Genomic DNA, 22,544 nt, shown 5'->3' with positions numbered 1-22,544 from the left:
TCAATTCTGTTCCCATCAGGCGTGGGTTGTGTCTCCCGCATCTCGTTATCTTCACCTTACACCCTTATGTCATATCTTAAGTGGGACTTGATTTGCGATATCTGGTTGTTACTTTTTACACTTACCCTCATTCCCCCCCCCCTCTCTCTCTCCATGGTTCCATTGTCCATTGGAGTTTGTGTGTGTTCGTGTTCGTGGGAGGGGGTGTGTTGATGGGTATGGTGGGTGGTTTGTTTCGGCGTCTTCATACTATAGACATGGGCATGTGATCTGTTCTGTTCATCTTTTTGCGCGAGTGTTCGATCATCAGAAAGAAGAAAAAAGCTTTTTTTTACTCTTTACATCTTATCTTTACTTTTTTTTATGGGATGGCTGCTTGTCGGTTTTTTTATTACTTTCTTGGCAGTTTTTACCTTGTGCATTGATCTTCTCTTCTTTTCTGAGGTCTGGTGTGTACATGTGCATCTCTTGGCCTTTTCTTTTCTTGTGTTAGTAAAGTCGGTCTGAGAAACATTTATATTATATGTGCTACGTGCTATGTGCGTTGGGTTTGATATTGATAGGGTGTGATCTAGGTGTTTTTCTTTTTCGTGTTTATGGTTCTTCATGGGTCAAGGGAAAAGCTGTCAGAATAGACCTTTAATCATTTCACTTTGCTGAATCCATGGCTATCGATGTACGTATCTATTGAATTTGGTATGTGTCGCAAGTTGCTATCTGCATCTGCAGCTACACTTACAGCCTTGGGATTTTAATATGAAGAGAGGGCATGTCCGAAGCCCAGTAATCAAGTCAATTGTAAAGCAGTCATGAATACCGTCTCCCTCAGTGACTCGAACCTACCCCCTTCCTCAAGATTATGCGAAGGACTAGGAAATTTCCAGGCCTGCTTAGAGTCGCCTACACCTCAGAGCAGGAGAGGAGAGCATGGACCGTGGATATAACCTTACCCGGATCTTGTTTATGAAGCGAGGGCTCTGCTGATACAGAGAGAAGACATGAGCATGTCTAGACTTAAATGCAGTGCAGCGTAATATAACCTAAAAGAAAGCGTTGGCCTTGGTCATGAGTGTCGTCCAACTTGTTGCATGCAATTTGACTGTAGAGAGGGGGGGGGGGGGGTGTATCTTCGTAGTCTCGTTGGATACAGTGGATTCCTGAAGCATGCATGGGCTGCGGTAATCATCTTGGTTTATTTTGGTCTATTGCTTGGGACTGAGCGCAGAAATAGACTTGGGTGCAAAAAGGACATGGGAACAGAGAGGCTTGAGTATGTCTGTCTGCAGTCGAGCGCAGGTATGAGAAACAATGCCTGGATCGTGGGTATTGTCATTAATGGAGTTGAGAGTGCAGTCTGCAAGACCTTGATTGTGGATGTTATTATGCTCCGTTGTTTGGTGGGGGTTGTGGGGTGGATGGCCGTTGACTACGGTTGAGTAGAGGGTAGCAGCACTGATGGTGAATATTATGTTATGTTCACGGAGAATAGGGATCATAAGAACAAGGAGATACAGAGAGCAAGATAGAGAGTATAGACAATGATGCAAGCAAGCTACATCAAGACAATATACAAACCCAAGGGCCATGAAGAAGAGTGTCCAAGTGTATAACAACACTTACAATGTCTTAACCCTGAAGTATGCTTACATCTTACAAGACCATACAATAGAAACTACATTGAAAACTGAATGAAGAAGATGAAATTGAAGATGGACCTTTCATTTGACTTAATACATGGGAGTCGGACCTCTCATGGAGGTGACACGAAAGCATAAATACCAAACAACATAGGAGATAGATACATGGGGGAAGACTGAGAAGACCGAAGACCGATGGAGATCGATGTGAGTCGAGACCATAGAAAACCGTGATGTCAGATGATGTGTCACAGCAAGGTTGGTGAGTGACAAAGCAAGGCAAGAGCCTGAAGGGTGGACCGTGGATGAAGGTTGGTCAGATAGATGTCATGAAGTGTTGACAAAAGAGGCAAGATGGTAAGCTGTGGATGAGACGTCTTGAAGGTCATAAAGGGCGATGGACGTCGAAGGAGGTGGACATGCCGGTCATGGAGGGAATGACGGACAATGAGGGACACGGATGTCGGAAGGACGTGGAAATGTAAGTCATGAAAGGTATGACGGACATTGAGGACACGGATGTCAAAAGAGGTGGAGGGTCATGGAAGACATGACGGACTATGGACGTCGAAGAGAAGGAGGACGTGGAGTTGATGGCCAAGAAAGATGAAGGTCAAGAGAGTTGGAGGATATACCAGTGTTGAGTGCCAATGCCTGTCGATGCCGGTGTTGAGTGTGTGTGCCCGTCGGTTTCCAACATCCAACCCGCTACAAGAAACGGGGACTCGAATTCATATCCCGTGGTAACATGTTGTCGATGCCTCTCGGTGCCTGTATAGTTCACAGCCGGCTATCCCATCCGCTACAAGAAACGGAGACCCGGTATCCGCCCAGTCCCACCCGCGTACAAGAAGCGCGGACCCCTCTTTCCCACCCCGATGTTGTACCATGTGTTGAGTGAGTGTCCAAGGTTGTCGATGAGGCTAAGGCAAGGCATGAGTGTGGTCCCGTCGGTTTCCAACATCCAACTCGCTACAAGAAGCGAGGACTCGAGTTCATATCCCGTTGTAACATGTGTTGAAGGTTGATGCAAGTCAGGAGGCAAGGCAGGTCGAGAAGAAGGCAAGAGTTGAGTGTCGATCCAAGTCAAGGACGTATCTAAGGAAGACAAGACATGTTAGTCATGAAGGGTCATGAAGGTAAAGGAGGGCCATGAAGGTAAAGGAGGGTCATGAAGGTGAAGGAGCGTTATGAAGGGGAAAGGTAAAGAAAGAAGACATGGAACAAACATGGTCAACATAGATCATAGATGTTGGACAACCATGTGAAATGTTGGAAGGTTGGAAGATGAACAGAAGTTGGGATGAAACCTGACCTTGGGACCTCCTGGCCAGGAAGGTCCTTTGGAGGGAAAGACCTGAAGAAAGGAGAGATGTGAAGAAGAGAAGAAAGAAAGAAGGAGGGAGAAAAGAGAGGGGGGTATATATAGATCGATCCTCGCCTGTGATTGGCTGTAGCGGAGCGCGACTCAGAATTCAACCAATCAGAGATGAGAATGGGCAGAGCCGCAGCCACATGGCGCGTCGATCTGCTGGAAGGTTGACAGCCCTGTAGAAATGCGGACACTTCAAGGGGCCCCACCAAAACTTTTGTAGACCAAGTAGAGCTTAAAAACCTTCATGATGATGTTTTAGAGGCCTGTCTGAATAGATGAGAGCTTTTTTGAGGCTCGAAGCGATGATTCTGGCCGAGGAAGCGAGTTTTGCCAATGGGATCCTGTGTGGCCGTTCTTGAACCCCTGTATACGGCCACCGCACTCCTGTATAACCAAGTCAACTACCTCACGGTAACCAGCTAGTCTAAGCCTACAATTTGAGCTACAGTAGTCTATTCTACGATTTTGAGGTCGTAAGAGCCACCGGGCCCTGAAGACCCCGGCGCACGCCGTACAACGAGGTCCTGGGTGGCCATTGTGGGCACTCCCGTATACGATCTCAGCACTTAATTATGGTCAAACAAATTATCTCACGATAATCAGCTAGTATAGAGCTACAATTTGAGCTACAGCAATCTACTCTACGATGTTGCGACCATACAGGAGTCACCGGGCCATCAAGACCCAAGGCCCACCACGCCTGTGCATCGCACAAAAACACCAGTACCACCCCATGGCCCAAGTACTTACGGCGACGGCGACGGCCACAGAGTACTCCAGCGGACAGGAATAGAGCAGTAGACTAAAAATACACATACGGAGCTAAGAGTTGGATAGGCTGCTGGGCCTTGACTACGTGAAGGGCTGCTCTGCAACCATTATTGTGACAGATAATGCAACCGAGACACCCTTGCCGAGGAGCTCATCGCTGTCGTAATCTACAAGGCGGGAGACTATATATGTATGTATAATTCTATGTATCAAGGTTGGCCATTAATGGGAACGGCTTCATCTACAGACTCGAGACCGAGAAACCTGAACATGGCGACTGAGAACCTGGCATGAGCTCAAACCAAGTAACCAGACCGCAAGGTGACTTGGAATGATTGCTAAGCGTGAATTAAGGGAAAGCAGCTGTGCTAGCAAGGATCAGTTAGGTGCAATTTCCTGTTGGCACCAGTGGGTATCCTCTCTCTCTAACAATTTCTTTCCTCGGTGGCCGACGAGGTCCACGATGATTCTCCACCAGCGATCCCAGAGCACAGAGATCACGCGTGAATTTATGAGGCGATACCGAGAGGCTTGACAACTCCATCCTTCAGAGCCCAAAGAGACAATCATGACTTTCCAGATGCTAACCAGAAATCACGCCAGCGACATCTAAGGATCCTACGACCTGCAAGCCCACGAGCTCACGACCTAGAGCAACAGTGAGATCCTCTTCCGGAAACTCTACGACTTTTACCAATCGTTTCGTTGCAGTGTTCCGAAGCCCCAAACCCTCGATTTTCCCAAAACGTCAAATGGCCGAGACGCACACCGAAGGAAACGGACGAAATCGATGTGGCACATCTTACAATGAGGAGAGGGACAACGAAGTAAGAGTATGTCACACCTATCCATAGAGACGAGCAGTTGCAAGCATGGTGAGAATAGAGCTACTGGTTCTTCTCCAGAAGCTCAGAAGCTCAGGGCAGCCATCCATGGTTGGAATATTACTGGGCGGAGATGGCTTGACTGCTTCTTCAGCGATAATGAAGCAACTGAGGTGAGTGAATGGAACAATTTTCTATGGGATATGGATGACTGGATGAATTGTATTAGGTTGGACGTAGCTTTTCTGCTTTCTCTTCGAAATGGTTAGAAAGACCCATCGCAAGAACACGATATAGCTTTCCACGGAAAGCGACTACTGGAATGGCATCAGTGCTGCTTTTTCAGCGAGAATAGGACGACCAAGCAAGATAATACACAATGCTATGGGCAAGACGGATGACCATCAGGTTGGTGAAGGCTTCACTGCCTCTTCTTCAATGAGCGCTGGATGCCCAAGAGGAGAGAAGAAGACAACTACGGCTTGAGGATACATGAATGCATATCAGGTTCGAGAGTGGCTTTACTACTTTCCTTTTTTTTCTTCTTCTTCTTCTTCTTCTTCTTCTTCTTCTTGGGATATAGTACAACCGCAGCGGGCACGATACAACTGTGCCATCGAAATTGGACCACCTGGCATGACTGGTGTTATGGACAAGAATGGATTAGCCAAGACAGAAGCATGGCACCACTGCATGGACAAAATGGATGACCATCAGGCTGGAAGGGGCTTCACGAGTTCGCGGATAACTCAGGCCTCTTGGTCACATCCTTATGCCCGTGGCCAGGGGACCATGTGCCCGGTCCTAGCCGGCCATCCGAGGTATACTTTGTCCGGGGTGCATCTGGAAATACTGCGTTCCATGGAAGACTAGGTGAAGTCAGGTGCTCAGGGTATATGCGCGCATGGCTTGTATAGATTGTATAGCCATAGGGAGAGAAATAGAGATATCGAGATATCTACAACTGAATCAGATAAGCATTCAAATGTGGTACTGATTGTCTTGACATGCACCTGGCATCCTGCAGGGCTCTATAGCGAGAGAGACTAGTGAGTATTAACACCAAAATAGAGCCCTTTGTATAAGAAGCAAAAAAAGACAGAAAGAAATCTGAAAAAAAGAAGTTCAACTCCGGAAACTCCCATTGCGACGTCATGGCCATAATACAACGATTGTGATTGGAGCGCCTATGGGTTCGGGAACTTCCAAAGGTTGAAATCGGGTTCCATTTCTCCACTTCAAAGACTCAAGACATTCCCCATATCTTCCTGGATCTCCCAGTCTCCCCAGATTCACATCTTGGTGAACACACAGGTGATCATGTCAACCAACCGCCCATTCCTGGCCAACTTTCTGGCCGCCTTCCGCGCCCAGTCAACCTATAAAGCAACCTCCCAGCCCGTGGGCAGCGGCGGCACCTCCTCCCTCTCTAGCGCCCAAATCTCCCAGAGCGCCCGCGCTATCGCCACAAAAGCCGCCAGCTCAGCACAGGCAGGCTCATCGTCAAGCGGTTCAGGCTCCACGTCCTCTCACCACTCGCACCACAATCACCACACGCATACTTCATCGACCTCCGCATCAGCGGGCACAGCGGGGCCCGTGCAAGGACCCGCCCCGGCCCCGGCCCACCACTATCACCACTCTACTGCCCAGGCCGATTCCTCGCTCCCTTCCTCGCCGCCGACGACCCCAGCTTCGTCAACCCCTATCCCGATCAACCGGGGCCCGGCTGACCGTCAGCGTCGAGGCAGTGATAGTTCCAGTGGCTCTGGCGGGTTCCGCGATGCTATAGGGCCCGAGAAGTGGTATATTGGGGGCCGGACACCGGCTGGTGAAGAACGGTTCTACCGTCTTGGTATGGTCACCAAGGGTGGCGGGCGGCTTGGGGGTAGTGGACGGGTTGGAAGCATTGATCAGTTGAGTCTGTGACGAGACTGGGATTGCTTCTCTTTCTACTTCTGTCCCTCCTATGATACGAAACTGCACCCTAGACCGCGGCCACAGTAGTGGGACTGATATTTACGATCTTCATGCTTGTGCTTTCTTTTTTTGGTTCATTCGTGTGGCGTATGGCATTTACCGAGCGTCACCGGAATGGCGTTTATTTCACTCTGGGTTTCTGGAGGGCTGGGGATTGGGTTTCTTTCTATTGGCTTTGCTGGTACAAATGAAGCCCCCAAAAGACATACATTTACACGATTTCTTACATGACTTATGATTTGGGCCATTTCCTTGCTTCTTGCTTTCTCTTCTCTTTCGTCTGCAATGCAAGCCTGACCAAAAGTGCATGGATTCCGTTATCAGATCAATGCAACTATCAATATCACATTTTATCCAAAGTTACCGAGTGATTTATATTGCTGGTTTATGTGACTAGCTCAAGCAATACAACATCAAATCTTCCAATCTGGTATACAACAACTGGCTACAATCACAGCACCTGCTGCGTAACACAATGCAACACACCCCCAGTCCTCGGCAAGGCGTTAACAGCAACTTGCTTAACAACCCTCTCAGGAACAAGACTCTTCATCAACTCGAAAGCCTTTTGATCAGCGTCCACATCCCCAAACGCAGGCATGACCAAACCGCCATTCGCAAAATAGAAGTTAACATACGAAGCCGCCGGCGCAGCCTCCTCACCAGGCAAATCCCCCTTCACAAACTTAGGATCCGGCTCAACAACATCATGTACCTCGATCTTCCGTCCACGCGCATCAACAATATCCCTCAAAACCCCCCGAATCTCCTCATAAACCTCCCAATGAACCTTCTCCGCACTTTCATGAGGCCGACAAACAACAACAACACCAGGCCGTACAAACCTTGCCTCGGCATCAATATGCACATCCGTAACATCCAACCCAACCCTCCCAGGGAACCAAATAAACTTAGAAACACCAAGCAAGCGACTCAATTCCCCTTCAATCTCTTTCCGCCCCAATCCCGGATTCCGCGGCGCACCAAGAACACTACTCTCAGTGGCCATAAACGTCCCTTCGCCATCAATCTCAATCCCACCACCTTCAAGACGAATATGCGTGGAAACACGAGTAACAGGCGCAGGACTTGCGTGCGCAGACTGAGCAGCCACAGCCTCGTTCTCCAGATCTAGCACTGCCGCTGCGAAATTCGTGTTCTCCGCCATGGCTGCGCTGTCCATGACTGGCCAGTCTGCGTATGCGGGCGTCTGTTCTAGCGCTAGGGCTGCGGCGGGCGATGCGCTGCTGCCGTAGATCCTTTCGCCCGTTTTGTGGCCCCATTCGCAGAATTGGAAGTCGATTGCGTACCGTGCGTTGTCGTGGGCGCCGCGCACGTAGACTGGGCCTGTGTCGCGGATCCAGACGTGGTTTGTTGGGGCTTCGATTAGGGTTATTGGGTATGGGGATGCCTTTTCGTTCGCATTTAGGAGTGATTGCGCGTGGGCTAGGTCTTCTGGGCGGACGTGTAGGCGGACTGGTTCGAAGGTTGCGATTGATTTTGCTAGGTTTATGATTTCGTTGCTTGTTTTTGTGTGCAGTTCTGGCAGGAGGGAGCGGCGTGATGGGAAACTTAGGAGGGTTGCTAGGTGGGGAGTTGTTTCTGCTGGGCAGGTATATTGTTGCATTGCTGCCTGGGTTTTGGCACGATGTTGGATGTGCCAGGTTTTGTTGGTTGGAGCCATTGTGGTGGTGTGTTTGAAGTGGGCGAAATCGGAGAAAGAGGCTTTGGAATGCTGGATAGATAGTCGCGAGCTCTTGATAGAGTCAGATCACATGCAAATCAATGATATTCCCTGAGCACTGAAGTATGAGACTTACGGTCGCTAGCTTTGGAACGTATCGTAGAAGATGAAGAGACATTGAAGACACATGAACTTTAGCAGAGTGAAGCTCAGTATTTATGTTTCGAAGACAGTAGGCAACGAATGTGGTTAAAATAAAGAGAAGACTGATGAAGTCAACCGTTGGAGAGACCAAATCGGGCAATGGATGACTGCCGATAAGTTGCCTGATTGGGATAGTCCAACCGAACAGTGGACCCCTACTGAACAACCTCACCTTGCCCAAACTCTCTCTTCTCTTCCAACCACAACATTGGATTCGCAGTCAAGGCCATCAACACTCCCCAATGTTCCTGTCATCGCGCCCCACCCCCATCGATACTCCACGAACCCACCCCAGAGCGGTCCGAAGAACACACCCGCAAATTGGCACATACTCTGTAGGCCGAATCCCTGCGCCTTAGCACCTTTGGCGCCCAGTATACCTGGATTGTTGGTTTCCGTAGCCGTGAGAGGCAGCTGGGTCTCGATGTACATGGCTGGTGCGCAGGCGTGGATGAAGATACCTGTGACGAACAGCAGTCCCACGAGCAGCGCAATCTGTCCGGTGGAGTTCCTCTCAATAAATCGGAGGCAGGTGAGGGCGGGTGAGAGAGCAACGAAGCAACCAAAGGATACAAAGCGGGCACCTAATCCGTCGGTGATGAAGCCTAGGATAACGCACCTGAGCTTCCTTGGATTACACGCGCTACTATAAACACGGCCACGGAATGTGCCAGTTGCAGGATTAGCATGCAGCCAACTAATAAAGTAGCGTTAATATGAATGGCAGACTTCGTGTGCGCCCGCGGTCCACTAGGTATCCAAATAATGGACAGAGAACCAGGGATGTCCCGGCTTCACATATGAGGAGTACGCTGACGCACGATTCTCCTACTGGATGTGGGTATGAGCTGGACAGATACCAGTGGATCTGGGACTGGACTTACGGTGCTTATACTCAACTCCGGCTCGGGTGACTTGTGTTGTCGGTATGACTGGGCAATCTGTTCGACATGGATTCTGGTTCTCATTTTTTTCAGAGGGAAAGGCCCACTTACCATGGCATATAGCAGGAACACCTTCGATTTCAATCCAGGCCAGTCACACTGCAATAATTCCAGGCAAACTATGCACTGTCAAGGTGGACATCCAGACGGCGCCAACAATGAGCGTCGTCGATGAACGCTGTTTCAGAAACAATAACCGACACTTTTCCCCGTGTCCTTCTCCAGATCCTGATGGGTTCCACGTGGTCATGATGTGATCAAGAGGACGAATGATACTCAAGAAAACAGAGCAGAAAGCCCGCGAGGAATTCCAACAAAGACCACTTTGTTTTCGCGAAGATGACACCTCGGCCGTGCTCAGCTCACTCATCCAACCCCAGGAACCCAAGTCAAGTTACATGACACAGCAGATAAGTACATGACAGACACTCAATCGCAAAGAGGCTCTTTGTCCAACAAAGAAACCCGACCGTCAGCCGAGTCCCAATGTAGAAACTCGAGAACTTCACCACTCCATTTCATCCTCCCCCAATCACAAAATCTTCTCATCCCTGCTTAGAGTGTCTATATGCGCACTGCATACAGACTTCGTCCAATGGTCGTTGCAGGTGTGACGCCACTGAGTCTATGCACCGGGGTAAAGAGTACACCTCGGCTTCCGATTCGATGATTGCGATCTTAGCTGGGGTGGGGCTACTTGGCTATACTTCTTGTTTATTGAGGTTTCTTGCCGGCTAACCAATCTTCGATTCTATGTGCTTGACTCTTCGTCTTGAACTCAATGATTATAAGCCATAAATCACGTGCAGATCCCCGTCATATTTCAATCTTGTGTATCTTAGCCTTGGTCAATCTGTAGTTTCAATATGACTCGCATGATCGCCAATGCATGAACACCGCCCCAGATATTTGCTTTTGCCGTATCCATGTGGAGCGTTGGATTGATTGAGATGGTGGATGTCTGCATACGCTGTGCCAGGATATATCGGCCACGCTTTTTCGCCTTGTATGTCGCTGATAGTAGTCTGTTGATATTGAACCTCTCTCTATAATACACTACCACTCGCGAGTCTTGATAATGAAGTACAAACCCTTCTCAAAAGAAACTAGTTCATGGAGATAGTAGCCTCGCAATAAACCTGTAATTCCAGCTCATAAACTTACCAGAAACCATTTCCTATAGCAATATCATTCACGCGCCCATGAAATCCGAAAGATATATATATACACAGCTGACTTGAAGGATCCCAGCGTAGCACATAGACAAGAAGACCAAGAACAAAACCAACATTAAACCAATAAATAAACCCCAGTGCAATTCAACAAGTAAACCACGATAATGTCCCCGCACTGTACAACAAAGGCATGGCCATGCGCAGTCAGTTAAGTAAAGGGTCAGTTCAAAAATTAGTCCGTAAAAAATGAGCCCATGCTATATCGCAGCTCTCCGCGCAGGCTTGATCCGTAGTGGAGGTCGCCGAACGGGCTGACACGAGTGGAGAGTGCGCTTCCACGTAGATCCCGGACAAGACGAGTCGAGATCCCGTCAGTGGGAAATGACGGGCTTTGCTATGGACTACAGTACACTATAGAGAGGGGTGAGATTTGGGGACGCTTTACTGTATTTATTCGGGCGTCGGAAGTTCGGATGCCGGGAATGTTAACATTGATGAGATAGATGTTCGGGCTGGGCCGAGAGTCTGGGGGATGGATTTTGTTCTTTTTTTAGGTTGGTTTGATTTATTCATTTGTTGACTTGGGATGTTGAGATTGGAAGCTATTGGTGGAATTTGGAGGTTAGACACAGTATAAGAGAGAGAGAGAGAGAGAGAAAGTCAGGCCATACGATAGAGAAATTGATAAGATCGGGGAGGGCGGCCATCCGCGGTCATCGGAGGTGCCCGATGGCGATGTGATTTAAATACTCGACTATCTGCTGGAGTTAGATTCTCTTTTTTACTCACAGCTTTGCATCAATCTCTATCTCTAACCTACTCAATCTCTCCATCTTACTATTATCTCAAAATGAGCGCATTGGGACCAGCCCGTTACGGCAAGGACAATGTCCGCGTGCTAAAGGTCGAGCGCGATGCAAAGACCGGCACCCAGACAGTCGTGGAGATGACCGTCTGCGTCCTTTTGGAAGGCGACATCGAGACCTCGTCAGTAGCACAGTCTACACCCTATCCAACACCAACTAACCCATCTCCGCAGCTACACCAAGGCCGATAACAGCGTGATCGTCGCAACCGACTCTATCAAGAACACCATCTACATCACAGCCCGCCAGAACCCCGTCACACCCCCCGAACTGTTCGGTTCCATTCTTGGAACACACTTCGTCGAGAAGTACAACCACATCCACGCCGCGCACGTCAACATCATCACCCACCGCTGGGAGCGCATGGACGTCGATGGCAAGCCCCACCCGCACTCGTTCATCCAGCCCGGTGCCGAGACCCGCGATGTGCAAGTCGATGTCGTCGAGGGCAAGGGTATCGCCATTAACTCCGCAATCAAGGGTCTGACCGTGCTGAAGAGCACCGGCTCCCAGTTCTGGGGCTTCCTCCGTGACGAGTACACCACTCTCAAGGAGACCTGGGACCGTATTCTCAGCACTGATGTCGCTGCCAACTGGCAGTGGCGCCAGTTCGCCAATGTGGCCGAGGTCAAGGCTGATGTTGGCAAGTTCAATGCTGCCTACGAGGCTGCGCGCAAGATTACCCTCAAGACTTTCGCTGAGGATGTCAGCGCCAGTGTTCAGGCTACCATGTACAAGATGGGTGAGCAGATTCTCGCTGCTGCGCCTTTGCTTGAGACTGTTGAGTATTCGCTGCCTAACAAGCACTACTTTGAGATTGGTACGTTTTCTGACTCTTTTCTTTCTTTCCGCTGCCTTGAAGGCTTTGGGGTTCCGGACTAATCGTTGCGCTTATAGATCTGTCTTGGCACAAGGGTCTCAAGAACACTGGCAAGGACGCCGAGGTTTATGCTCCTCAGTCCAACCCCAACGGTCTTATCAAGTGCACTGTTGCCCGCGCTGGCCAGAAGGCTAAGCTGTAAATGCTAGATTTGGTCACGACTTTGTTTATTCTCTCTTGTACATATATCTCATGCTCTTATACCTCTGGGATACTGACTCCCTATCTCGAATCCAATCTGGTACATCATATAACTTTCGCCTGCGAGGTGTTTCCCATGATAATTTATTTAGTATGTAGTATTGTATGTGCTATAATTACATTTCAATTCAAGGAAACCGCAGGCTGGAGAAGATGAAAAGAAAAGTCCGAGGCCAAGCCAACGGTAGAGTAGATGGTAAATCAAAAGCAATATCCCAGGTTGACTCCGAACCCATGCGCTTTTGCGGTTGGATCATAACATCGCAGAATAGAATACAGGCACGCGCGGACCCGGTTGAGGTCGCGTTGTAAAATGACGATAATGGTAACACAAGAAGGAGAAAACTTTGTGCTCTATGCGGTGGGTTCGGTGGGCTTGACGGCCTTGAAGGCTTCTTGCACTTCGGGCATGGCGCCGATCGTGGTGGACTTGTTGCCAAACTTGACGATGTTCTCCTTGTATGGGTGGGCGAGACCTTCGAAAGCTGCAGGGGATGTTAGTTGAAAGTCACCGGGAGATATAGATGGGCAGAGGGAGAGATAATCCTTTTCATTCGAGGGCAATGGGACATCTCCAGTCTACCCATCAAAGACCGGCACTTACTCTTAAGACGAGCCAAACGAGAGTCCTGCAGACGGTTCTTGGGCAGCATGCCCTTCACAGCCCGGCGCAGCACTTCACCACCTCCCCATTTAGCAAACATCTGATCCATCGTCATGCTCTTCAAGCTACCCGGCCGCGTCGTGTGAGTGTAGTACTTTTTCTGGAAGCGCTTCTTTCCTGTCGTCTTTAAGTCGTGGCATCCGGCAACAACAACATAGTCACCACAATCTGTCGAGGGGTCGTAGATAGGCTTGTTCTTGCCCATTAGGACGAGGGCGATGGACGAGGCCAGGCGGCCCAAGGAGCGTTCATCAGCGCCGGCGTCGACATAGTGCCATGCGCGCGAGTAAGCAAGACGTGTCTGTAGTATCAATTATTAGAATTGGGTCCATTGAGATGATAACGGACATGCGCGGAGGGTCCGGCAGACTCCGCATTGAAGCTATTTACCTTGCCAACGAGTTGCGACATCTTGTTCAGATAACGGAGGGCGTGATAGGGGTTCGGGACGGGCAAAAGTCGAAAAAGTTAATGAAGGCAGATATCCGCTTCAGTACTCAAGCAACAAGAAAGACCCAACACCCAAGTTTGGCCGAGTTTCAACGCTTGATCTGATCGGCCTCTCACGGTACTGTTGTTCCCCAGCCCGACGAAGTTCTCCGGTCATGTGACCAAGCCCTAAGTCTCGTGTTGGGCTAAGCCTAATTGGGCACTAGCGGCCGCACACTAAGCGAAACCCGCACCGAAGGGCAAATCAGTGTGTATGGGAATTCAAGCGATCTCTTTTTCCATCTCCCACGACAACACACTCCCCTCCCCGTCGACAACAAGGGCCATTTCATCCACCATGGCTTCCGTCCCGAGTGTGCAATGCTTCGGCAAGAAGAAGACGGGTAAGCTCTAATTTTTCGATGCGAGGTCATGAATCTGTGCGCTGACATTCAATTTTCAATAGCCACCGCTGTCGCCCACTGCAAGGTATGAAGACGCCTCTACCCCCATCCTCGATGTCAACACGTTGTTTCGAAAAACCTGGAAGGAATCATGGAGAGTTGTCGTGGAAGAAGACAGAATTGGGAGTCGACATGGAATTTTCGAAAGGGTCTACGAACAACAGATTGCGCGAACATTGGGGGGGGGTTCACACACGATTGAATTGGACAACATGCTGAGTGTTTTTACAGCAAGGCAAGGGCCTCGTCAAGGTCAACGGCCAGCCCCTCTCTCTGGTCCAGCCTGAGATCCTCCGCTTCAAGGTACGCACATTCGCTACGCCAATACCCACCCGCCAGATGCAAAAAAAGGGTTCGCCCACAACCCGACAAATGGCAACGGGGACATTCAATCCAGTTCAAAAAACTGACTCTTCGAAATTTAGGTCTACGAGCCCCTCCTGATCGTCGGCGTTGACAAGTTCGCCGGTGTCGACATCCGTGTCCGTGTCACCGGTGGTGGTCACACCTCCCAGGTCTACGCCATCCGTCAGGCCATCGCCAAGTCCATTGTCGCCTACTACCAGAAGTACGTCGATGAGCACTCCAAGAACCAGCTCAAGCAGGCTCTCGCTCAGTACGACCGCACACTCCTGGTTGCCGACAACCGCCGTGCCGAGCCCAAGAAGTTCGGTGGTCGCGGTGCCCGCTCCCGCTACCAGAAGTCCTACCGTTAAATTTTTCTTCTCTCTTATACCTTATTACGCGGCGAAAGGGAAAAGAAAAGTTTACAAACGGGAGGAAATGGGAACGTGTCTGTCTTATGTCTTTTTTTTCTCTCACGACTCATTTCCATGACTTCTTTGGTGGACTGGTGTGTATGGGATTGGGAGGATCCCCGGGGAATGTGTATTGAGCGGTTTCTGTTCGGTATGGCCGCTCGTGCATGAGATCCGAGAACCGGGCTGGAGGTCTTTGGGAAACATGGCCTCTGGTTGCTGTGCCGGTTTCTGTGTTGAGGATGGATATCCTATGTTTTTCACTGGCGCTGTCCTGCACGGCTGGAAAAAATACCTAGCATAGCCAGGAAAATCTACTCAATGATACTGGGTTTTATCTTGTTCAATCTTCCTTGTTCATTCTGGTTTTGAACTATCTTAATTGTGGTATTTGGATCACCTTTACTAGCTCACCTTTACCTTCCCTCGTATAGCGGTCTTCTGCATGCATCTTTTCAAGTGCGATATTGCAAGCAGGTAGCTACCCAGGCGGTTACGGCATTGCATGCGCCCAAGTAGAAAGCTACGGGTCTTCCATTGCACCTCTGTTAGAGTTGCACTGAACCACAGTGAGGACGCATATACACAGGATAATGTCTGACAAGTCTTGGCTTTCCCTTTCCGTTTTGGTGCTCACCCCTCGCCGCTTTTTGCTTACTGAGAGCTGAGCACGCCCCTCAGTCTAACCTTAACAATGATATTGCTCCCTGAGTACTGTTAACTAAATTAACGTTATACGTACTTGTTATAACTATAAGCCAGATGACTCGCTCACTAAGCATCCCGATCCCACTCACGGAGCGTGACCCAACTAACCGCTCTTGACTTTCACTGAGCGCGACCTGAGCAAAGCGGGAGAGCTAAGTAAGTTAGTAGCTCGCCTCAATAAACTGCACCATGCAAGCCCTATCCAATGTAACTTTTGACCAACACACTTGACCGTTGTCCCCTCAACGAAAGGATGGCATGGCGGTCGATGCTGGTTGTGTCGCCTCTAGCTGCACAGTGGGGCCATATTCATTGGCATTACTATGATGCGGCTATGCCACTATTCCACTGGCCGAGGTTTCGCATCCACGTTACCGTCTCTATATAGGTGCGGAAAAAATCCCACCCTCAATTTTTGGGCTTACAATATCTAGAATATCCCAGATCCAGTCTGTTGATTTAATCTAGTTTTTTTCTCGCTTGATCTTTGATAGTGCTTGCCGCTCGCTCCTAGGAATCCGACTTCAACTCTAGCGATCTGGATATCGCCAAATAGTTCTAGACATATCGACCATGCGCACTAGATAGTCTAGACTGCTTTAACAGTATTCGCGGCTCCTTATTTGCCTACCCACAAAATATCTTATACTTAGTAGATGAAGCCTGGTAGGTATTCCTAAGAGCCTTCACACTTGCCTATCGTCACAAAGTGATTCCTAAGACGGAGATAGTTACCAGAAGCAAAATCGCTCATCTCCGAGAAATGCGACTAGTAATAGATCCAACAGATGCTAAAGGACGTTAGTCCCTCCTCTTAAAGCGAGAATATCCAAGGTTCAAATATTCCCTATCGAGATTTCCTAAGGATTACTCATATTTTTGCCAATCTTCACTATTCCAGGCCTGTCTTTTTCAAGCTCTTTAGTCAGAGCAAAAGTTATGGCAGGGAGGACTATTTGCTTGACACTATTGTATTTGATGATTCTTCATTTACTCAAAAGCAGCTATTGGATTCTGTTCATTTCCTTCTTCCCCCTTGTCGATGTATGAGAATAATCAGTTTCCGATAGAGCAATCTTGACTATTGCCTCGCAAAAATGAGAGGCTCTTCAACCGCATGTAAATTGTCTTTCTGACTGTCAAATAACGGCACGCGCCTAGAAAATGCTTGCTCCTCGGCAGGCTTTTGAATTTGATTATCTGTAAAACATGTAACTATGACGGCAGCTTCAGGTGATAAAAGGTTCCAGAGCCATCTCGGAAATGACGCGCCCGCCACCGCCAAAAACTTGAGGATGAGGATGAGAAGGAGGGGAGAAGGGGAAGTGGGAAACTGTCCGCAATTGGTGATCCTCGAGAGTTTGATTCAAGCCAACAGCACCACCAGCAGGGGTGCCATGGAGATCGCGACATTTAGCGTGGTATACGGTAAGTAACTATTGTTTATTCCACCCCCCGGAAGTTGGAGTCTTCGATTGTTTACTTAATATTTTCATAGGTCCAAGATGGCGACGCCCGTGCCAAAGTCTCTCTTGCTCAGTCTATTTCCCATCCTTATTTCTAGCACTAGAACTGCCACCTATACCACATCCACCATGGGCCCCACGCCCACAGATACTGTGGCTGGATGCTATTTGTTCTGCACGATTACTGATAGCGATAATTACGCTACAGTTGAGACTAAGTTCGACATCACCCTGGAACAATTCTACCAGTGGAACCCTAGTGTCGGCTCTAGCTGCACCAATCTATGGATAGGAGAAGTATACTATATCTAGGCACAGGTATTTTAGCGTGGAACCTGTAGATTTGAGGTATTAGAGCGTTTGGGAGACGAACTGGATCCCTAATTCAAGCCCTGTAACCTTGGAAGATACCTGCGTGCCCCTGGACTATGGCTAACTCCCTAATTTATCTAGCTTTCCTTTTTCAGTCTTACCACCCCCCCCTATCATCTTATAACAAGATGCCAGGGATCTTCACACCCATGATTACTAGAAGATGTCTCCGAACTACACACTTTCCACGCTTTTACAGCCAATTCGCCCTTTCCACCCGCCCGAGTGCTGTCCGCTTCCCTGCTCCTATTAACCACCATTCACGTCGCGCAACGCCCACGTATAAACCACCATATTTCGGGAAAACCATTCCCACATTCTCAACAATAATGGTCCCCGCAAAACGCGATCCCACGATGGATGCCTGTCTGAATAACGCCGATACACTCGAGGCGCTCCTTGACAAAGACTGGTTCAAACCCTGTGGCTTCGTGAACTATCGATGCATGTACCAAAACAATTCTGACTGGGAGAAGTTTTATAACTTAAAGCTTGCCATACCTCTTGCGATAAATGTTATTTCGCTTCTTGCTTCATTTGCCTCCCAATTCTTGATATTGCTAAACACTGTGGCAGAGTGACCCCTAGCTCCAGCACATACACTTCTTCTAGGCATAATATTCCGATTTCATCAGTCCAGCCTAGTTTACAAGGAAATTACAGTTGCGCGGTTGCGGTCGAACATGTCATTGGTGAGATACAGCAGAATGGCTTTGAGCCCTAACTAGAGGCTTGCTCTGCCTCTTTCTTCGTACATATTCGCATCCCCGAACGTCATTGCAAAAGGTATTGGTATCAGCACATGAGAGAGATCTTCTCTAGCTTCCGTCTCCAGTTTCATCGTTTCAACCTTGCTCATCAGCAATTTGTAGTAGAGATCCCTTCAGATCAGACACTCCTCCGCGATTCTTCAAATGTGCGACGATTCTAGATGACGGCTGCGGGGTTATCTGGGATGTCTTTGAGTTAGTAACCATCAACACAGACTATGGCCATAGAGAACAATCACCTGTAGTCGACAGTACAGACAGAGGTTATATCCCAAGCAGACTGTTCAAGTGCTGCATCCCAAGCTTCTTGTATCCATATTCACCCCCTTATGTCGTAAGCTGAGCCATCATAACCGCTGGCACCAGTTGTACCTCCAGCCGAGCAAACAAGTCGTCGTCATCGTATGGTCTGTGAGGTATGATCCTATATTATTTATCGAAGCAGAAATGTCAGCAGTTGTTTCGCAACAATGTTGCATAGTACTGCATTTTAATTAACCCCGAACAAGTCAGACAGAAGTTGGTAGTATTATTTCGGGTTCCACGGTGAATCAAAGTCCACCAGATCTAGATTCCGAGAGTTTCATCCTCTCTCCCTAGTGGGCTCGAGTCAAATGTTCTTTTCGTTGGCTGTCATCCTGGGGTATCTCATGCCATCTGCATGTATCAACTAGACGTACTGTAAAGTGTATCAAATTTGTATCGTGTTCGTGATCGTGGTAACATACGGATGCGGAGTGAAGTCCTTGGGATTAAACAAAAGGTCAGCAGCGGATCTTGAATGGCAATTGTGCTGCGGGCTTGGTTTTCAAAACACATCAGACAACCTTCCTTACTGCTCATTGATCGACGATACCAGGGGGGGGGACTCTGTTCCCCTGATTATCAGATCCCGCAGATATATGTTGTCAGTCTTTCTCTTGGAGTTTCATTCGTTCCTTGCAGTGTACCCAATGGGGTAACACATCATGAAAGCCGGTTCAAAAGCAAAGTCCAGTCCCATTGTCCAAGGTGACTTGGCGTTTTAAAGAAACCCCTCTCAGCAAGTGCATGTATCAAGGTTTGTCACCACTAGGCAATCCAATCCAAGTGAATGGGGGATAATGTTCCCTCAGAGCTCTTTTTCATCACCGAGGGGTTGAATCTTTATCCCAAGGGATCTTCTGCTTATGTCGTAAAGTGCAATGGGAGTGGTTCACGTCGTGGTAATCGGCGGGAGCGGAGACCTAAAAGAAATAGAATACCTAGAATAGAGAAGAATGACAGCATAACTCTGAAAGTATTGTGTTCGGATGTTTCAGTTTGAAAATGACAGTTCAGGTGTGTAGTGTAAGTGAATCAGCATCGGTCCAGAGTCACCCATATATATGAGTGGCTCTCCCTCGGATTGTTCTTTTCATAGGGGTCATCATAAAATATTGGGTCCCAAATCAACAAGTTCGTCTGATGGGTGGGATTGCTCTTACCGTGAGTATAGCGAGTCTGATTCCTGGTGTGTACTCCATTCGATTAGGAAGACTTGATCCTCGGTTCGGCTTTTTCAGAGATCAAACTTTTTATTCTGGGGTTATCTTCAAATTGAAAGGCCACAGCTGTGTACCATCGAGACGTACCGTAGAAATTGAAAGACACCTTTACAAGTCGTGACAGAGCCACCGAGGGTAAAGTTTGGGGGGGGAGGAGGGTATTTCAATGGGTCTGCATAGAGCGCCAGGAGTTTAGGTCAATAAAGACAGTTCTTTCTCTTCTTTGGATTCGGATCAGGTAGTATGTTTCCAGCGACCCGAGCCCCCATGGGTCCTTCAGCACATCAGATGTAGTATCTGTATTTTGACTCATCACTTTCGCACAATAAAGTGCTAAGACAAGTGCAAGCACAGTCCTTTTCTGAGCTTTGGAACTTCATCATCATAGTGCGTGTGATAGATAGAACGTGAAAAGGAGGGGGGGCCGTGTAGGAGTGCCTACTTTTGTGCAGGTCTCACACAATTCATGCACCAATCTAGTAGCTTGTTGTGTAGATAGAAGGTTTCTTCATCAATGTACGAGTCAGTGCATCGCCAAATAAGTAGGATGAGGGAACATACCTGGAACCAGAAAGACGAACAATGATTGTACGTAGTGGCGTCGTCTCAGATGTTCTTCTCTTGCATCATATTAACCCACACGGATGTGAGCCAGTTCAAGAGCTCATATTGTATAAAGAACCTCATCATAGACGTGAGAAAAGAGAGAAAATGTGGCCCACAGTAGTCACAAATTAATGCATCACCAGATCAATTGTAGAGCAAAGATGAAGGAACATACCTGGCATCCAACAAACAGTGCATAAAGGGCGTTCGATTATCAAATTGTCTCAGTTCATCGTCGGCGTTGCAGACTGTAGCGGGGTTGTTCCCTGTGGTAGTTCCGTTGAGGTATGTCTGGCGATACATAGGTAGATGATCTATGATAAACAGAATTGTCAGTATATGAGCATAAGCGGGAGGATGTTTTGAAATTGATTGGATACTCCCAGCCTTTTTCACCAACCTGTCATCGACTCAAGGACTGTACGACAGCCATATCGCAATTGGATCAACCAGAAGCGTGAGAACTTTGCCCGTGTTGTATACCCGCAATTGGGGCCTCTTCTCACGTTCAAAAGTAATCTGAACTGAATGCACTGTAATACAGTGTATCAGAAGGAGAGATCAACTTGACTCAACAACTTGAGATTGTGTCCATTCATCACCAGCAAGTGTATGTCGGGTCTGAGAGGTGTCTCGAGGGCTCCCATACCGGAAAAAAGACGTAAAATCTAGAGAATTTGTTCCACGAGTTAGCCTTTGAGCTGTTTCCAGAGCGTGTAAATTGAATGGGGAGCCCTGTCCTGGCGGGTATAAGATGGATGGGTAGCACTCGCCCAGTCGGGCATAAGATGAAAGGTCCCTCAACACCAACTTAGCTTTTGTCCCAACAACCCACAACCCAGATATATAACCAAGCAATTGTAAAATCCATTGCTGTCTGTGTTCACTGATCCCGGCCGGCTCATTTGGTTGTATTTGGAGCGTGTCGAAGAGGCGATATGGGGAAAGGTGCTCCAGAAATGCTATCCTCGAGCTTCAATGAGACAACAAGATGCAAGGTAGGCTTCATGAGAGAGATGAGTACTTGAACTCTTCATGTAATACGTTAGAAGCGTACTGAAGTGGGATGGTGAGGCGAATGACGAGTCAATCGCTCGAAAGACCTCAAGGCCTCAGGATCATGGAACGGTAGACTGGGTGGTTATTTTGCTCGAAAACCTCGAATCCATGCGATTGATGACAATGACTTAGTAGATCTCATGAGAAAGAAGAAAATTAATGAAGTGAAGATGGATGTGTTCATGGGAAACTTTTCATCGCAAGAGGTTGAGGAAAGACCGTGACACCCACGACATCGTCGAGGCGACAGTGAGCTACCCAATCAAAAGAACCATTTTACAGGTGCTTTTTTGAGAAAACCACTCTACGGCTACAGAAATGCGGTCTACTTGCTTGGTTAATGTCAACCCAGTTATCTACGACGGTCAACCAACTCACGTTCAAAGATTGAGTTTGAGATCAACAGTATTACAACTATAAACGAAGCACCCCACCGCAAAGTATCATAATAATCATGTCAAAATTTCCATCAGGGTCAAAATAAATCACTAACGTTTAGCAATTCCCGTAGTGCGTAGCGAAGTACAAGGATTTGAACAACTATTATCTACCGTCAAGTGGTATGCGGCTCTGGACTTATCTGAGACATCTCCCATGGAATTTAAGTTTTCACCCCCATATACACTCATGTGTTCCTCAATTCACGTCTGTGCAATGTGATATGTGGACAAAATGCATTGCTCCCGTCCACCAAACCCCACACGTAAGTACTAGGCTTTATCTCCGGTTACTAGACCAAGTGAGACACCTGCCATTGGTATGATTCATGCTATGAAAGCTCAGCCGTCCTACTACTCATTTTGAACCAACATGTCTCACTATTGTATCTCAGATTTTAAATATACTACGGCAACCAGCTCCATGTCTCTATCCGGCGCCAAACGAGAGATGCCTACTTAGTACACAATGTGTGTATATAGGTCTCTGGATCGAACGACTGAGAATCTTCTAAGACCCTCAATGCCTGTAGCACCAGGTTTGAAAGGCTGTTCATACACTCATCTGTTAGTGGTGAAAAGGGGCCTAAGTCGTTAGGGCTCGATAGACGGACTAAAGAAAGTCCGATAAATGGTCTTGGCACCGGATGAACAATTTCCCGTCCAGGGCACGAGTGCTGAAAGTCTGACACCTCAGGCATACATTGGAGTAGTGCCTCAGGTTGCAGGAGTAATTAATTTGCT

At 48.2% G+C, this 22,544-nt stretch overlaps 8 protein-coding genes across 8 annotated transcripts; 6 read left to right on the top strand and 2 right to left on the bottom strand.

The window, feature by feature from the left end:
- Positions 1-4,535: 4,535 nt before the first annotated feature.
- On the top strand, positions 4,536-5,093 carry N7508_000377 (uncharacterized protein; the record flags this gene model as incomplete). The annotated part of the gene is made up of 3 exons (XM_058458462.1): positions 4,536-4,610; positions 4,640-4,780; positions 4,905-5,093. 3 exons carry the CDS (start codon positions 4,536-4,538, stop codon positions 5,091-5,093), a joined length of 405 nt encoding a protein of 134 aa, XP_058324684.1.
- Positions 5,094-5,927: 834 nt separating this feature from the next.
- On the top strand, positions 5,928-6,536 carry N7508_000376 (uncharacterized protein; the record flags this gene model as incomplete). Its single annotated transcript, XM_058458461.1, has 1 exon — positions 5,928-6,536. One exon carries the CDS (start codon positions 5,928-5,930, stop codon positions 6,534-6,536), a length of 609 nt encoding a protein of 202 aa, XP_058324683.1.
- Positions 6,537-7,038: 502 nt separating this feature from the next.
- On the bottom strand, positions 7,039-8,271 carry N7508_000375 (agmatine deiminase family protein; the record flags this gene model as incomplete). Its single annotated transcript, XM_058458460.1, has 1 exon — positions 7,039-8,271. The coding sequence occupies one exon, from the start codon at positions 8,269-8,271 to the stop codon at positions 7,039-7,041; it is 1,233 nt and encodes a 410-aa protein (XP_058324682.1).
- A 3,173-nt stretch (positions 8,272-11,444) lies between these two features.
- N7508_000374 (urate oxidase) lies at positions 11,445-12,482 on the top strand (the record flags this gene model as incomplete). The annotated part of the gene is made up of 3 exons (XM_058458459.1): positions 11,445-11,581; positions 11,634-12,280; positions 12,358-12,482. 3 exons carry the CDS (start codon positions 11,445-11,447, stop codon positions 12,480-12,482), a joined length of 909 nt encoding a protein of 302 aa, XP_058324681.1.
- Positions 12,483-12,895: 413 nt separating this feature from the next.
- Positions 12,896-13,616, bottom strand: N7508_000373 (mitochondrial 54S ribosomal protein uL13m; the record flags this gene model as incomplete). The annotated part of the gene is made up of 3 exons (XM_058458458.1): positions 12,896-13,026; positions 13,146-13,506; positions 13,596-13,616. The coding sequence occupies 3 exons, from the start codon at positions 13,614-13,616 to the stop codon at positions 12,896-12,898; spliced, it is 513 nt and encodes a 170-aa protein (XP_058324680.1).
- A 376-nt stretch (positions 13,617-13,992) lies between these two features.
- Positions 13,993-14,814, top strand: N7508_000372 (40S ribosomal protein uS9; the record flags this gene model as incomplete). The annotated part of the gene is made up of 4 exons (XM_058458457.1): positions 13,993-14,038; positions 14,101-14,123; positions 14,330-14,401; positions 14,524-14,814. 4 exons carry the CDS (start codon positions 13,993-13,995, stop codon positions 14,812-14,814), a joined length of 432 nt encoding a protein of 143 aa, XP_058324679.1.
- A 1,003-nt stretch (positions 14,815-15,817) lies between these two features.
- Positions 15,818-16,027, top strand: N7508_000371 (uncharacterized protein; the record flags this gene model as incomplete). The annotated part of the gene is given in 2 exon segments (XM_058458456.1): positions 15,818-15,940; positions 15,953-16,027. 2 exon segments carry the CDS (start codon positions 15,818-15,820, stop codon positions 16,025-16,027), a joined length of 198 nt encoding a protein of 65 aa, XP_058324678.1.
- Positions 16,028-17,159: 1,132 nt separating this feature from the next.
- Positions 17,160-17,342, top strand: N7508_000370 (uncharacterized protein; the record flags this gene model as incomplete). The annotated part of the gene is made up of 1 exon (XM_058458455.1): positions 17,160-17,342. One exon carries the CDS (start codon positions 17,160-17,162, stop codon positions 17,340-17,342), a length of 183 nt encoding a protein of 60 aa, XP_058324677.1.
- Positions 17,343-22,544: the final 5,202 nt, after the last annotated feature.

Source organism: Penicillium antarcticum, assembly GCF_028974205.1.
Source record: "Penicillium antarcticum strain IBT 31339 chromosome Unknown utg000001l_segment0_segment0, whole genome shotgun sequence".
In the NCBI taxonomy this organism is placed as follows: Eukaryota; Fungi; Ascomycota; class Eurotiomycetes; order Eurotiales; family Aspergillaceae; genus Penicillium; species Penicillium antarcticum.
Note: the sequence above shows the minus strand (reverse complement) of the source record. Positions and strands in the feature narration are given on the sequence as shown.